The 17,140-nt window shown below is 42.6% G+C and overlaps 1 protein-coding gene across 2 annotated transcripts in view; it reads right to left on the minus strand.

Moving 5' to 3' along the window:
* Nucleotides 1-17,140, minus strand: part of Arhgap42 (Rho GTPase activating protein 42) — a 226,544-nt gene that overhangs the window by 25,401 nt on the left and 184,003 nt on the right. For both annotated transcript variants that reach the window (XM_005077326.4, XM_021231343.2), the window contains exons 7-12: nt 16,435-16,539; nt 14,136-14,265; nt 6,932-7,032; nt 4,931-5,040; nt 3,016-3,094; nt 1,638-1,677 (exon numbers count right to left, since the gene is read on the minus strand). In XM_005077326.4, coding sequence (XP_005077383.1) covers nt 1,638-1,677; nt 3,016-3,094; nt 4,931-5,040; nt 6,932-7,032; nt 14,136-14,265; nt 16,435-16,539 — 565 coding nt within the window. The remainder of the gene's footprint in view (nt 1-1,637; nt 1,678-3,015; nt 3,095-4,930; nt 5,041-6,931; nt 7,033-14,135; nt 14,266-16,434; nt 16,540-17,140) is intronic.

Below are 17,140 nucleotides of genomic sequence, written 5' to 3' on the forward strand. Positions count from 1 at the left end.
GAGAAGGTCTATTAGTAAGTCAAATAACACCATTAAAAGGGTGTGCATGAGCCAGGGAGATGGCAAGGAGTAGAACCCTTGCCGTGCAAGTTTGAAGTCTGGACTCCCCAGAACCTACATGGGGTTAGACTTGGTAGCTTATAATCCTAGAATTCGACAGTAAGATGGGATCCACTGAAAGGAGATGCCCCAGAAGCCCAGGGGCTAGGTCACCTCGTGTGCTTGGCTGTGAACAGGAGGTCTTTTCTCTATCACAGCTGAAGGTGAACCAACACCAAGGCTGTGCTCTAACCTGCACACCATGCTGTGGCATGTGGGTCCCCATGCTTACATACACAGATACTGAGTGTTTCTCCTAACTCTCTTCCAGTGGAAGACAAAGTACTCTTGGTGTGGGGTAGAAAGAGAACTCGTCCCTACATGGTAGAAACACGGAGCTAAGACATGACTGTACCTAGCAGAAACATCTACTGAAATGGACACGTTTCACACATCCCAGGAATAAAGAAGGTGCATAATAGTGCAGAACAGACCACATAGGAAGGTGTGAACTACATAACCATGCTTTCAGAATTGCCGCTCCATCTAGATGCAGGGCCAAAGGGCCTGCCAGAAGGTGTCATCTGAGAAGACACAGGCTCAGGGAAGCACCAGAGAAAACCCGGGACACGTGAATTAACTTAATTAAAGGCCAAGATGGAGGTGCTGAGACAGGACAGGAATATCAAGAATGATAATTTTTTTCCTGAAAAATGAGCCCAGATGGCAAAATTATGAAGAACTACTAGTGAGGTTCTATCCCAATGGTCCTGTTTGAGGAATAGTATTATTCTCATTTTAACAGAACAGCATCATTTAGTACTGGTGACAGCTACGACCCTTAGCCTTAAAATTAATTAACTAACAGCATCTTATAATCTCAAGAAGAATATATTATGTCACATAACTGCAAAAATATTTACAGATTCAATATCCTGGTTCTTGGTGAGGTTTTTGTTGTTTGGCTTTTTGCATGGAGCTTTGTCTTAAGAATGATCAAACTTATGGAGTGGGGGTGAGGGGTTGGGAGGATTGGGGGTGGGGGAGGAGGGGAGGGAGACGGAACTGAGTAATGTGTAAAAAGCTAAATAAAAAAATATGGAAAAACAAAGAACGATCAACCTTTCCTGTTCTAATGAATCGCACGGCTTCACTCACAGCACAGAGAGCAACTCTTGAGTCATGCATGACTGCAGAGCAAGGGACTTCGCCCTGCTCAGGCTGTAGAAGGTCTCCCGGCTGGCTCCACAGCCTCACTTGCTGCTCAGTGGCATGTGCTCGGGATACTGCCACTACAGCCGTGTCACCCCAGCTCTCCATGCTTCTGTTTTCATGAGTCTCAGTGGAATTAAGCGTTAAGCGTATCCCCTCTGGCTGTGCGGGAGGGAACGGACCAAGCGAGGGGAAGATACTAGAAGGGTCAGTTTTTCATCAGGAAATACAGTTGGCTTTAATTGTGATTTACTCTGCAGGGCAAGTCAGAATGGAGGGAAGCTTATGTCTGATTAAGTTTCTGTTCCTTTAAAAGTCTTCGCTAAGTCAAAATCTAAGAGGTACTCGGGCAAAACTTTTAAAGGAAGATGAGGAAAGGGACTTACTTTCTTCTTTCTTGCTAATTATGGCAGGCAGTGTGTAAATCTAGAAAACAAAGGGTGTCAGTTAGTTACTGCAGTTAATGGTCCATACATGACATTGCCAAGGTGATGCAATCATTGAAACAAAAACCGTGGGCCTTGGCTCAAGGCTCAGCAACTGCTTCCAGGGTGCAGCCATCTGTCCAGTTGGTCCAGTCACCCCCTGCTATGGTTCCATCCTTGATGGTCCAGCTTGGGCTATGGTTCCATCCTTGATGGTCCAGCTTGGGCTAAGTTCTGCCCTTCGCCACCTGACTTGTGCATTTCACTCTCTTTCCTGACTCGTGCTCAAGGCACTTTCTTCTGGAAGTATCTCTCACAGTGAGCTTAATCTGGCTTTGCTCCATCCTCACAGGAGCTGAAGGGTTTTGTTTTCAAAGGTGGGCATGGTCTTGATCACATTGCACAGATAATAACCTATCCCTGCATCTGTTGTAGGTCGGGACTTCTTAACCATTCGTGAAAAGTTCAAAATTCTTAAAAATATCTACTGCTGATTGACGTTCTTGACCTTTCACGGATTGACTTTGTAAAATACAATACAGTAGAAATGGAAACTAATCAGCAGAGAACCTGATCTTTTCATTAAGCAATTTGATCGAAGTAAAATCCTATCCTTGTGTGCTTAGATGACCCTCTACAGTGTACTCCCAGTGCCTGGGCTCATCTGACGGTGGCCTGGAACAGGGTTTCAGGGAGGGTCGCAGAGAGCACTCTATGCTAAGCACCATTGCTCAGGCATTTAGCATGGACTGTTCTTGGGTTCTCTGCCACCAATGGAACCTTCTCTGGTGATGGGACAGAACCTCCCCTCCTGCTTATTCTATGTGCTCTCACTCTACAGACCCAGGAACAGTGTTCAGCAAGAAAGCCAACAACAGTTAATGACCTCTCTCTTTCCTGAATAAACATCCCTGGTGTTTGTGAGTAAATTACCACACAGACATCAAAATGGCTATTACAAACAGGATGTGCACCAAATGCAGAATGTCTCCCACCCACTGCCTTCTTAAGCTGTCATTTTTCAAAGTGGTCTGGACCAGAGGATGACTCCACACATATTCAAAATAGTAACCCAGTAAAATCATGCAAGAAATGTAGCCAAATTAATGATTATAAATATTTTAAAGTCATTTTAGGATGGTGCATTAGTCTTGGCAATCTCACGAGTAGGATTGCATGCCAGTGACTGAGCTGACCCCGGGAAAGCAGCATGGGCCATTGTCGTCTGATTTTGACTCTCACGTTCCCAGTTATATTATGTACACATATAAAGTGCATGCAGAGGTACTCTGAGAGTTTCAGAGGGAAACACAAATTAGAGATGATGCCAGTCTCTTACCGGTTCTTTTCCATCCATAGCCTCTAGCCAGAGTTTCCGGTTAGCTTCAGAGAAGGCCTGTAGTGTAATAATGCCATGCCTATTGACAGAGAGACACTCTGAATGTGAAACTCATTCCACCGAGCCCTTCACAACTTGTAAATTTTCACGTCCTTGGTTAGTTAGAAAGTTAGAATTTGGAAAAGAGAAAAGGTAAAAAAAGGTTAAAGGCAATGAAGAAAAGTAGAAATAGAAAACTAGAATTTTTTTTCTACAGGAATCTTTCAGAAAAGTCACTGTACACACTCACATATAACACTCACTCACACATACACTTACACACTCACATACATACACTGACACACACATACACGCGCACATACACATGTATACACACACAGACACACACAGATATACCATATACACATATATGCACAGAAACAGACATGTACACACTTATAAACACACACACAGAAACACATGAACAAACACATTCACACATACTTTTTAAATTTAAACGATGACAGGTATGTCAGAAGGTATAAGGCACAGGGATGTCTGAAGGAGTTAGTTCAAACAATTTCCCTGAAATGGTAAATAAAAAGATGTGCATCCACTGATTTCACAAGCTAAAGATTCAACAGTGAGGACCAGCTAGTCACTAACAATGCTCATGTACAAAGCCTTGGCTCAAACAATCCAATGATTAAATACTCAGTGTTTCTCTGCACCATGATACCTGCATTAAAATGAATTTCCTGAAAGTAATTCTCAAGTCAAGTGGGCAGGTGTACATCTGCACCTGGGAGGCTGAGGCCGGAGAATCACAAACCACAGTCAGCTTGGTTTACACAACCAGACTGACTACAGACCTGTCTCAATAAACAGCATCCCCAAACCTCTTCCATGCAGTCATGCTGAAATAGTTCTTAAGGGTGTATTTCCATATAAAAGGAGGCATGAGATAAGAGATGTGAGGGAAATGTGAAATTTTACAAATTATCTCATATAAAAGAACTGACGTAGTCAGTCTGGAAATTTGCAAGGATCTGGAAACACTGGGAAATCCTTTCATTGCTAATAAATTATTAAAATTTTGGAACAGCATAAGCTGACAACAAATTACTTTCACTTTTTCCATAGATAGGAAAATAGCTCATTAGAATGACGAGAAAGGAAAAGTGTGTATGAGGGCCCAGATAATCTGGCGTGATTGAATTTACTGTTTCTCAGCCTCTTGTTCTGGTATTACAGGTGCATGCTGTCCTGTCCAGCTTTGCTGTAGAGTTCTAAATCAATGCCAATGTGTCAGTAATGGAAATAGTAAGAACTATCAGTGTTTGCTGGGTGGTTATTTTTTTGGGCTAGGGTTGGTGTTCATAAGAACACTTTATTGTGTCATTTAACCCTCAGGAACACCTGGAGTTGTAGACTTATTTTCCTGTTTTGGAGATGGTATAACAAAAGCACAGAATTCATGTAACTATAACTAGGAAATGCGGAAATATAATAATGCTGTGCACACAGTAGGTCTCTAGAGGCACTGAACTTGGCCACTTGTGGAGTTTGTGGTATTCCCTCTGGAGTCTTCTTATTCCTTGGTAGCAGGACCATCAGGCTTCAAATGACGATTAAAAAAATGCTTGTCCCGAAGCCAGCAAATGATGCTGTGGGCTTTTCCCCCTTTGCGGGGGGGGGGGGTGCAGGCTGCTCCACACTCTTCTCTAACATGCCAATTATGTCAACTCTCCAGGTTCTTTGATGTGGCTTTTTCCCAGCGTAAGGCCTCACGTTTCTTATTTAAATGTCATACAATGGAAAGCTATTGGATAAATAGTGCAGAAGAGTGACATAAACACTATACTGCTTCATGTTTGTGTTGAACTTAGAAACAGACATTAAATAAAAACTGCAAAGAGGAAAGGACCGCTCAAACCTTTCGACCACTTCTATATCAAAGCAGAAGCGTTTGTCAATTGAATCTGTCTTTCTTCGGATACACGACTTTAGTTTAAACATTTCGGGTGAGCCGGTAAGGAGGCCATTCTGAAAAAACAAAGGTACATGGTTACTGACTCTAGGGAGTGAACTGAAGTGCAGGATCAGAAGTTGTCACCTGAAAGCATTAACCAGAAGAAAAGTCATTGCATAAAGGGTTAACTCCCTCTGCTGTTTAATCCTCCCCAGTCATTAACAACATATTTAATCTCACGTGTTTTATCTCAAAGAACTCAGTGACAGGACATGCTCTGACAGGAACAGACACTTACAGCGCACATGCTCTTAGGACACAGACTTAGATACCATACTACAGTGCCTGAACATCACAGTAGCACATGCAGTCTGTGTGCTAGAATGCTGCCCTATTTCTCCATCAAAATCTATCATAAAAGTGTAAACATAAAAATTCTCCCAGGTAGTAAGAGGTTAGTGCCATGGGTATGTATTTTTGTATGGGCGCCCACACAGGAGTCCCAAAAGAGCCTGCAGAATAATGAGGCTCACACTGGCTCTGCTGCTCATGCCAGTATCCCAGTGATGAAGCTCACATTGGCATCCGTGCCTCTCATGAGTTTCCTCCACATGGGAGATGCCTAGCTCCATCAGGGATAGCTCAATGTCTGATAACTCTGCTTGGCTGCAAACCTCACAGACATATTATCAGTGCTTTGATTGGTCCATTTGCAGCATTAACACCCCAGCTGGCACACAAGTTGAATTTCTGGCAGTCACTACTCAAGTGAGTCACAGCTAGATGTGACTTGGGACCTGGCAACTCTGCAGGTGATGGCATCCGCAGGCTTTTTCTCTGCTACGCTCCCATTTTTTGTGTGTCTGTCCTTCAGTTTGAATTATTAGGCTCTGGTGGATGCCTGAGCACAATAAGTTTCAGCTGACACATCCCAGTGTTTCTAGTTTCCATCATTTACCTGTGCCTCGCCCTACACTAAAAACTGCCTAGGTGACTCATTTACTTTCTAGAAAGAGCTTCCTCGTCTGTTAAAATAAGGTTGGAACAAATTATCTTTAGGATAAAATCCACCTCTGGACTTATATCTTAGGGCATGACCAAATTCACTAATTCACAAAATCAGTTATTGCCCATGTTGGTAAGTTAACCAAAAAAGAAAGATGGAGGTGGGGGTGGGGGTGGTGGGGGAGAGACAGAGGGAAGGAGGGAGGAATGGAGGGAGAAAGAAAGGAAGACAGATAGAGTGAGTTATATACTATATGCAATCAAGTCTGTACCATTTCATCAAGTACAGTGTATCTTGTCCTAGCCATGAGACACATTTAGCAAAAAATTTACTTTTGGGGTAAGTGAGCCTCGATGGGTTTACCTTGAGAAACTTTTTTTTTTTTTTTTTTGGTTTTACGAGACAAGGTTTCTCTGTATTGTTTTGGAGGCTGTCGGTCTAGCCTGGCCTCGAACTCACAGAGTCAGCCTGCCTCTGCCTCCCGAGTGCTGGGATTAAAGGCGTGCACCACCACCTCCTGGCTTGAGAAACTTTTTAGCTAGCATTTTGGTATGTGAATTCCTAGGCTGTTAGAGGCAAGGGCACACCCAAGGGCAGCTGTAGCATCACCAGCTGGGACAGGATGCAGAATTCCTGAGCTACGCTGGGCCCAGACACTGGCAGTTCCTTCCTTAGTAGCCAACCCATAACACAGAACCCTACTTCTGAAATGAGAGATGTAAGAGGGCACTTCAAACTTCTACTGAAGGATCCCTGTCTATTACCAACTGATTTATAAATACACAATAGCCCCAGCCAAAGAAAAACACTGTCCATTCATTTTATATCATTAAGGCCACTAAAATTTTTTAGTGAAAATTTCAATGACATTACTTGGGACAGGAAGCACAGGAAACACTTTATTTAACTCCCATTCCTTAAATTACAAGCTTAATTTGAAAAGGAGAAAGCTCACTCACCATCTTCCCACTGGCTTTCACTTCTGAGACACTCATTGTGAACATTTTGCTTCCTTTGTCGTAAGTGCAGTAATGTTTAATCCATGTGAAACCCAATGGTCCTAACATGGGAGACAAAAACCACATCAAACTCAGATACATGGTTCATTCCTAAGTGTGTGCACGGGCACACTCACACGGGGAGAATGTCCACACATCACCGTAGCTTCAGCGCTCACTGGGAGGAGGGCCAGTATGAGTAACTGAAGACGTGTCGTGGAATCAAACTAATGTCTTTACACAGATAATCTGGAAATCCATGAGCGAGCCCATGTGTAAACTTCAGCTGTCTTAATCTTGTCTATAAATATGGAATCTTGTAAGCAGATCACATCAACTGTGGACCAAAAATATTCAAAAAGCCAATCACACTGACGATGAACATTTGTAACTGTTTTTGGAGATAGGGTCTTGCTTTGAAGTTCAGACTGTTCACACACTTACCGTGTCTCCAAGGCCAGCCTTGAGCTCAAGATCCCCCTGTGTTAAGCTTCCACGGGCTGGGTGATCACACATACACACACATAGGCATGTGTCCCCATTCCCGGCAGCTGATGAGAATATGGTTAATACTTAGCATGGCCAGACATATACTGCCACCCAGCGAGCACTTGACAAATGAGCTAAGGTGGATGACCATCTACTTTACTGATCTTGGAATGACTTCCTCTTACGTTGCTATGGGAGAAATAAGCTGTTAGCGGTGGATGGCCTGCAGAGGGTAGGCAGTGGGGAGCACCAGACTTGGTACTCGAGGGCTCGAACAGCAGCACTTAAGAGGCAGAGGCAAGGTCACTGTTCAAGGTCACTGTTAGCTACATAGCAAGGCCAGGGCCACCGGGGCTACCTGATACCTTGTCTTTTTTTTTTTTTTAATCCAAATGTTCTTAAAATAATAAATCCCCTATTCATATTATTTACATTAAAGGAAATACGTCTATTAGTAATGCTCAGTTTTGCGCCCCAGAAGCGCTGTCCTTTCTCACAGCACAGCACATCACGTGATGGGTATAGTCCCTGAGAACTCGTCGCTCCTGCATCTGCAGTGGGGTGTATCCTTCCTGCCTCTCGATGACAAAGTACAAGACCCTGCATTTCCCCGGAGAAGCAGAGTGTCCTGATTCCAGATGCCGTGGGTGGGTTGGGAAGAGAGCTCAGAACCCCCTTCCTCGAAGTGCTCCACTCAACCAACACAGAGCTAGTTAGTCCTCATCCACCTCCCTGCAAAATGTGAGTGCTGGCTTGGTCTCAGAGCCCCACACTCCAAACCAAGCAGCTAAGACATAGAGCAGCAGCACCTCGAGACAGCGTTTCCTAAGGCACTGGATTTCTGTTTTGGTTCGCAGCAGTGCCCTTGTGTCAGCTTTAACTTCGGCTGATACACTGCTCCAGATCTTAAGATGACCATACACACACTCTCTGCAGTCCCAGGGGATTATAGCAATTAACTCCAGTCTGTTCCAGAACCTCTTCATATTGCAGCCCTTGACAGCGCTTGCTACTCAATGCCGTGCCGCGTAGAGTACGTAGCAGGTGCCAGCAGATGAGAGGGACATGGCTGATGCCAACTGGCTGTGGCTTTGTTACTTAGGCAGCGATGCATGAGGTAGGTTCAGCTGTTGCTCTAAAATGAACCTGCCACCGTGCTCTAAGGATATTTCAGACTGGAAATGTCTTTGTTTTCCCCTGCCCTGTCTCAAACTTGGAGCCTCCTTCACCCCGTGGCGACATCTGCGGTTCACCCTGCCCTCCCTTGTCCTTTAAAGCTTGCTTAATCTACCTGAAAGATTGAAACTTATCACGACTCCAAAGCTGCAAAACAAAAGATCATCTATCCTGCCCAGTGACCACAGAAAGCTGTGACAGATATTGTCATATTTGTGAACACAAACCTTTACCTCAGAGCCTTCAAGTTAGACATTATACAAAAGGGCGTTACACATCTCAGAAAAGCAGGTCCACCAGCTGTGTGGGCAATGGGTGTTCTTTTTAGAGGGGGAATACTCTAAATTGTTTTTTATTATTTTATTCTTAACAAAAAGTTGTCTTCCTATAATATATTCCGATCATGGTTTCCCTTCCCTCATATCCTCCTCTCCATGTTTCCAACTCCACACCTCCTTTCTCTCTGTTTTCTCTCTCTCTCTTTTAAAAACCAAATGAAAACAATCAAGAATACAGCAGAACAAACTAACAAAAAGAAAATAAGAGCATAAGAAATATAGACATATAGCTAGACATACAGACACACAGATAAACACACACACACACACACACCATAAAAACTCAAGCTCATAATTCATAATACATTTTTTAAAAGCCAGTAAGATTAGCTGGCTATCTACTGCTTGGCATGAGACCTGCCCTTAAGAGGGGATTGTAGGCCCAGTGAGTCTCATTGGAGAAACTAAGTTTTCATTTGTCAGCGGGTATCATTTGAAGGTAGCTTTCTGGTTAGGAATGGGAACTTGTGTTTGCTTCCCCGTCTCAGGACTGGGATCCCTTCTGGTTTGGACCAGTGCAGGCCCTGTGCATGTCGCCACAGGATGTGTGAGTTCCTATGTGCATCAGTCCTGCTATGTCCGGAACGCCTTGTTTCCTGGCATCGTTCCTGCCCACCGGTCCTTACAATCTTCCCACCGCCAGCCCATGCAGTTCCCTGAGCTCTGATGGATCCTGTTTTCTATTCCAGTGTGTGAATCTGTTTCTTTTTACCGGGTAATTGAGGCCATTAGTATTGAGTATCAATGAACGATATTTATTGATTCCTGCTATTTTGTTGTTATGCTGTGGACTTCCTCCCTCTTGATTTGCTGGTGTGTGATTATTTATTCTTTATGTTTTCTTGGGTATGGTTAACCTGTTGAGATTGAAGTTTTCCTTCTACTGCTTTCTGTAGAGCTCAATTGGTAGGCAGATGATGTTTATATTTGTTTCTATCTTGGGATGATTTTCATCTCCTCATCTATTGTAATTGGTAGTTTTGTCTGGGCTGGCATCAGTCATCTCTAGAGATTGTAGGGCATCCATCTAGGCTCCTCTAGCTTTTAGCATTTCTACTGAGAAGTCAGGCATTATACTAATCGATCTGCTTTATATATTACTTTGTCTTTATCCCTTACAACTTTTAATACTCTTTCTTTGTTGTGAATTTTTAGCATTTTGTTTATTATGTCTAAGGGATCTTTCTTTCCTGATCCAGTATTTTTGGGGTTCTATATGCTCCTTGCATCATGATAAATACCCCCTTCTTTAGGTTAATGGAATTTTCTTCTATGAGTTAGTTGAAAATATTTCCTGTACCTCTGACCTGTGTTTCATTCCTTCCTCTATACCTGTAATTCATAATTTTGTCTTTTTATAGTGTCCTAGATTTCCTGGATATGTTGTGTCTGGATATTTTTGTTTCTTAGATTTAACATTTTCTTTGACTTAGTAGCCATTTCTTTTACCTTGTTTTCAACACCTGAGAGTCTCTCTTCCTTGTCTTGTACTCCATTTGTGAGACTTTCTTCTAAGTTTTTCATTTTCAATTTTATTTCAATTTTGGTTTCCTTTTGTGACTCTATTTCTACTTTTATGTCCTGAACTTATTTTATCATTTTATTCCATTGGTTTGTGTGTGTGTGTGTGTGTGTGTGTGTGTGTGTGTATTTTCAAAGACTACATTAAGATATTCATATCTTCTTTAACATCCTTGAACATGTTCATAAATACTATTTTGTAGTTCTCACCTTATATTTCAGTTATATTACATTTCAAAGGAGCTTCTATGGTAGAGTTATGTGGTTCCCGTGGGGATTTATTGATTATAAGTGTTGATATCTGGCCTTGTCTTCACTGGGTGTATATTTTGTTCCTTGATTTGTGTTCCTTTTAATGGGTGGTTAGTGGGTTGTGGTTGGGAGAGCTTCTGCAGCCTGAGCTGAAATGGTGGAGACAAAGAGAAGCATTGAGTTAAAGGTCTTTAAGAAGATAGGACAGACATATTAGATCCCATGATGCAGAAAGAGATCCAAGAATTAAAGATGGCCCGTGGTTTTGTAGCCTGGAGAATGCCATTGAAATAAATTAAATGACCTCAGAAGAAAACTCAATACCACAGAGTTTCCAAATGACTCTTAGGAAAATCAGATTCCTTGTAATAAATCACAGATATCAAATGAGTGTATCATGCTCTCACTGGGTTCATACAGGCAGTTCTCAACCCTACATGAGTAAAAGGTCACATTTAATAGACTTGACCCCACATGTTACACTGCTCAGGGATGGGTCAGCAAGTCATGGCTCCATCCAGTAGATGGGCTGCTAGACAGTAACTGAATACAAACAACGTGAAGATTAGGGTCAAGATAATTTTGGTAGGTAACCCAAAGCCTTTTCTGTTTAGAATAAAATACGGAACAAATAAAGGCAAAATTGAAACAAATGTGTTTTGACGTTGAAGAATTTTTGTTATTGCTTTGAGAAAGAGGAAGAGAAAAGGATAGAATACAAAGGTGTGAAATCGAGTGAATAGGGAGGGAGGTGAGGAGGATTGGGGTAAGCATTGGGGAAGAAGAAAACATGATTAGACTATAGTATATGGAAAAATTACTTAAAATCCAAAAAAAATGGTGTGTATGCAAGGGTCTCAGAAACTATCTGTTATCTAAGGCGACACCATGAAATAAAGTATCAGGCCAGATCCAATTCTAAGTTCTGATTTGGAAAGCCCTCTTATCTCCAGTCATGTCTACAAAGTGCTTGTTGCTCGGTGTCATAGGCCCTCCCCTTCGGTTAAATCCACCCTCAGGACAAACATGGATTCCTCTCACCAGCTCTCACACTGACACTTCCAATCTGAGAAATTGAAACAAATATTCCCAAGTGTTGTGATGCCCCAAGACAAATATATACTTCATGTTATGAGAACCAGTGGGTTGATCATTTCTATATACTAGAGACTCAAAGCTACTTCTTGTGCTCTAATAATAAAATGGCTGGAAAGTCATCAGGATTTATCACCTCAGATCTCAAAAGAGCAAACAGTTAATGAGAGGGACAGTCCTAGCACCTCAATTGAGCCTGCATCCCTCATCTGGATAGACTGTGCAGTAACTCATGTTAGTCAAGTCCGTCAATCAAATTAGCATGTGCTTACATGACGCATTCCAACAACTGAGCACAAGCTGGGCATCTCACATCAGCATGTTAGTGACCACGTTACAAATGTATGTCAAATCCCTTCACAGTCAACACAATAGCTCTAGGTTCCCCATCACAAGCACTTCAACTACATTATTTTGCCAATGAAACCAACCTTTTCTCCAGCTCAAGCAAGGGCACTTTGGAGCATGGTCCCCTGAGTATCTTACAGTGTCAAAGGGCAAGGAAAGGACAAGAAGCAAGAACAAAGGTTTTAGAGCTTTGCTAGAAGTTTGTCATCGCTGAAAATTATATAAACACGCAATTTTCTGTTTTCCAAAAGCATGTACGGATCCATGAGGCTGAAAATAACAGCTCCGTCATCACTAATGTAAGAATGGCACTTTAGGGGACATCTGGCTTGAAACTGAGTTGATTTAGCCAAAATGGCCAAGTAGTTTCATTCAACAATGGCACACAGAAAGGACCCCACTCATGTATGGATGGATTTATGCTAATTCTGTTGGAAAAAAACATTCTGAGCATGAGGCCGCTATGGCAGTGCTCTGTCAGGTCTGTTGTTGTTTCTCACCTCAAGAAGTAAAGAGTGTGATGAGAAATAATTGCCAGCTTTACTTCTGAAAGCAAGCAGAACCCAGAATTAATGTGAGAAAAAAAACCAGCAGTGCAGTCATTCGGACAATGGCTTTGATTTTCAATTCTCTATGGGACTTTAAATTCAGATAGGGCACCACAACTGAATCCTACAACCAGACTCAGCACTGTCTTCATCAAAGATCCTGCACTACACTTTGAAATACTTCCTCACTTTGGCAGTGGTGGAGAGAGACTATGGTAAATTCCCTTGTGAAACCATAATGATACTTTGAAGTAAGTAACCAAGGTGTGGGATACAGATACAGCATGCCGAATATAGGACACACCAACTCCAGGGCCAGCCAGACACCTCAGCAGGTAAGCATCTGCTGCCAAGGCTTACAACCTGAGTTCAATCCCTGGGACCAAGATGGCGGAAGGGCCCACAAGTTGTATTCTAACCTGCACATACTGTAGTGTACAGGCAGGTATGTGAGCACCCCTGGAGTACTCTCTCTCTCTCTCTCTCTCTCTCTCTCTCTCTCTCTCTCTCTCTCTCTCTCTCTCTCACTCACACACACACACATTTTGAAAGAGGAGGTAGGGTAACAAGAGGTGGGTAGGGCAATAAGAGTGGGTAAGGTAATGGTTTGGGTATGCAAAAGTAAAACCCTGGGTTTGGATCTCTAGAGCCCAAGTGAAATGTCAGGAGGGTGCGGTAGTCCTCATGGAGTTCTAGCCTCAGAAGGCAGAGATATGGAGTCCATCCACAGAGAAAGCCGCCTGTGAAGGCTATTATCAGGTGTCAACTTGACTGCATCTGGAATTAACTGAAACCCAAGCTGCAGGACACACCTGTGAGGGATTTTTCCTGATTGGATCATTAGAGGCAGGACAATCCACCTTAAAGCTGAACCACACAAAGCTGGTGGCAGGCTACATACAGGACACGGAAGAAGGAAGCTTGCTGTCTTTGCCTGCTCTAAGTCTCACTCTCACTGGCAAGTTCATTCCCTCACTGTTTTAGAGCCTATTTCCTTGGGATTCCAGAATAAACTGAAGAGCAGCTGAGACTTCCAACCTTGCAGATTGAACAACTGAAGAACTCTGGGACTTTCTGTTGGTAATCATTCATTGTTGGAATAGTCAGACCACAGCCTTTAAGTCATTCTAATAAGTCTACCAGGCCTGTTCCTCTAGAACCCCGACTAATACACTGGCTAATAACATGAGCCCTGTTGGAGAGCTTGACTGACAGACCCTGTCTCAGTGAAAAAGTAGGGTGATGTGGGGGATGATCTCTGATATGAATCTCTACACACATGAGTGAGTGTGTGTGCAACCACACATATGTGTCCATACATATGCAAACGTATATGCACACACATGGAAAATGAAAAAGAAAGTAAGAAGAGACCTCCCATCGGTCCCTGGAACTCACTTTTCTCCTGGACGTAGAGATAACCCTCCATGGTCCACTGGCTGGGTGGTCTGTAATCCTGGTTGGCAGATTTCATCCGCTGCATCAGCCTCTCCACCTCCTGTCGAGTACTTTCAAAGTTATTCCGTGTCTGAAGGAAAGAGCCAACAAACGCACTCAATATTTGCACCAGGTCTGAGGAACTTCTCAACTAACATCTTAAAACTGCCAAAGCTATCGTGGTAACCTTGACCCTGTTGGCTCTGTTTGACATAAAAGGACTCTGTTGTGCTCAGGTGTGTGTCTGCTTTGAGCCACACCAGTGGCAACATTCCTAGGGACTATCTACACCCTTCTCTGACTCTCCCTGTGATTGTGTGAGGCTTTCCACCTTCATACTCCCCGGTGAGTCGCAAGTAGGTGAGATCATTGAGTGTCTACATGGATACCTAAGATTGAAAGTAGATACATAAGAAAGACCTTAATCTCTTTTGAGGAAGAAGAAAAAGATGCTTTTAATTATGTGATAAAGAACAAGTTTTTAAAAATCCTCTCTTTCCCAAAAGCTTGTTTTAAATTTAACTATTTTAGAATTAAAATCACTTTGCTGGATGAACTCACAGATAAATATATCACATGGGTAGATTAAGGTGGCCACTCAAATAAACTCAGTTCCAGGGTCTACATCTCAGTGAATGCTATCGTTGAAAGGCTTTGTTGAGAAGACATCACATGTTTTGGTTTCTAGAAGTACCAACAGTTGTTGGACGATTGGTGTAAAATGTATTCATAGGAAACCAAGTTCTTACTTTTTCTGAGAATAATAGTTCAAATACTTGATAATAATTTGTGTAAGCTGTAGAAAAAGAATAAGGTTTTCTCCAAGAGAATCTGTCTTACATTCAAAACACATCACCCTAACAAAGGGTGTCTAAAATCATTAAAAACCACAGCTTACCTCCAGATCTCTCTATGGTCCACAAACAGAGAGTTGAACCATAAAATAGATTAGGATCTTTTTCTGTGAACTACCTTGCTGTTTTTCTCTTTAAAATATTAGAACTGATTCTTTTCAAATGCTTCCTTTGTCCTATCCCAACTGTGGTAATTGTAGTAAATACAGAAATAACTCATGAAAACTGGTGTCTGCAATTTTCCTCTTTAAGTTTTACTGAAGACAGACAACTGCCTTCCACATCGAAGAAACAATGCAAGTAAATTAAAGGTGAAACCACTCCTGCTAGGGAATCCAAGCTAAGGATTACAAAAATCCAATTACATCGCTCTTCGGGGCCACACCAGCTTGATGGTGTGCTCATTAGACTGCACGAAGACAAGACCCAGCAAACAGAAGCACACCCTTCACAGAAGACTGAGGGAGGCTTCCTTGGTTATTACGGCTGGAGTGCTAGTCAGGATTTCATCGACTGAAGACTCCACATCAGGGCTTCATTCTTTCCCAGGTTTGACAACGGCAGAAATGTGCTAGCTGATGGTGGAAGTCTCACTGTGTGTTCAGAGCCTGGAAGAACTAGAGGGTTTCACTAAACACCCTGGTGGAAGCGGATGGTTTGTGAGTAACTCTCATCTGACCCTCAAGCCAAATGCATTCGAAGGCTTCAAAACGGCATGTAAACTTCTCGGCAAATAATCATTAGCACATATTCTACATGTGATTTCAGAGCTGAGGCCTTAGAATGTGAAGACATATTGCTTTCTCAGCAAGTAAGATGTGTAAAGACCACCAACCCTCATGCGCTCCCTGCTTTGAGGAGTAACTCACAGGTACACACCTTGTGGGTGCCTGTGATGTGTTGATGTCTATGTATGTATGTATGTATGCATGCATGTATGTATGTATATATGTATATATATACATATATTGCGAAATCACTTCTACAATCAGGTTAAGTATGTATGCATCACCACATTTATTTACTATTCTTGTTTGTGTGTGGCGAGGAGCATTTAAGGTCCATAAAATATTTCACGTCTATACCACTGTATTGTATATACTTGACACAGTGGATATGAGAATTCCAGAGCCTATTCATCCTGGATCACCCACTAAGCTAGTAAGAATACTAGGTAACTCGGGGTCCTCCACCTTGGTAATATTTACTTTTATAAAATGTACATTTTTCCAGGATACAATCAGCTCTTCTCTGACATGCGTTTAACTAGACACTAGGAGATACATTATGAGGACATCTATAAAGTGGACTTGCAGTTCACCGCATTTCGACAAGGCCTGGCTTGGTTCTAACTGAGTCACTCCGAGGTCATTGCTAGGGAATGACGGCAGAAGGTGCACTCTTACATTCTGCAAGTTGAACTGTAGCTGTTGCTTATATGGTGCAAATTCCTGGGCAAGTTCATATCCCTCGTGGTAAAACGTAAACAAGCCTTGAAGGAAGGACAAAAGCTGCAAAGATAAAAACACACACAAAATCGTAAGAGTCTGCTATCCATACAAGAAAAGATCACTCGATGCAAATATCGAGGAAGTCACTCTAGTTTCTCCAAGAAAGAGCGTTAGATCAGCGCCTTTGGCCACAGAGTCCTGAGTGCGAGACGGAGACGAAGGGTCTTTCTCTTTCGTCTCTTCTCCGTCTGCTCATGAACAGGTGGATGAACTGCGGATGGTTCTGCCGCAAATGGACCATGAAATAACCACCCGAGGCCTCTCGGGGGGGACCACGGATAATCAGAGAGTCTCTAGCCAAAACAGAAAGGGGATTAGAGATACAGAGACGGGCCAGAAAGTCACAGCGAGGAGTAGGCCATGAAGAGTACAATTTGTCCAGAGGGAGACCAAAAAGCTTCGCCACAAGGTGGCGGTACAGATCCTGGTACTGGATAGAGGAGGTTTCTTCGCAAGAATTCAGTAGAAGTCGCACGATCTTTCCTACCTTGAGTAAAATCTCCAGGAAAGAAATTCCATAGTTCTAGCCCAGAAATCACAAATTTATTAGTGTCTAACTGCTTTATAGTTGTATCTGTAAGGAGGGCTTATCCTAAAATTA

Source organism: Mesocricetus auratus, unplaced genomic scaffold (assembly GCF_017639785.1).
Source record: "Mesocricetus auratus isolate SY011 unplaced genomic scaffold, BCM_Maur_2.0 Super-Scaffold_100040, whole genome shotgun sequence".
Lineage (NCBI taxonomy): Eukaryota > Metazoa > Chordata > Mammalia > Rodentia > Cricetidae > Mesocricetus > Mesocricetus auratus.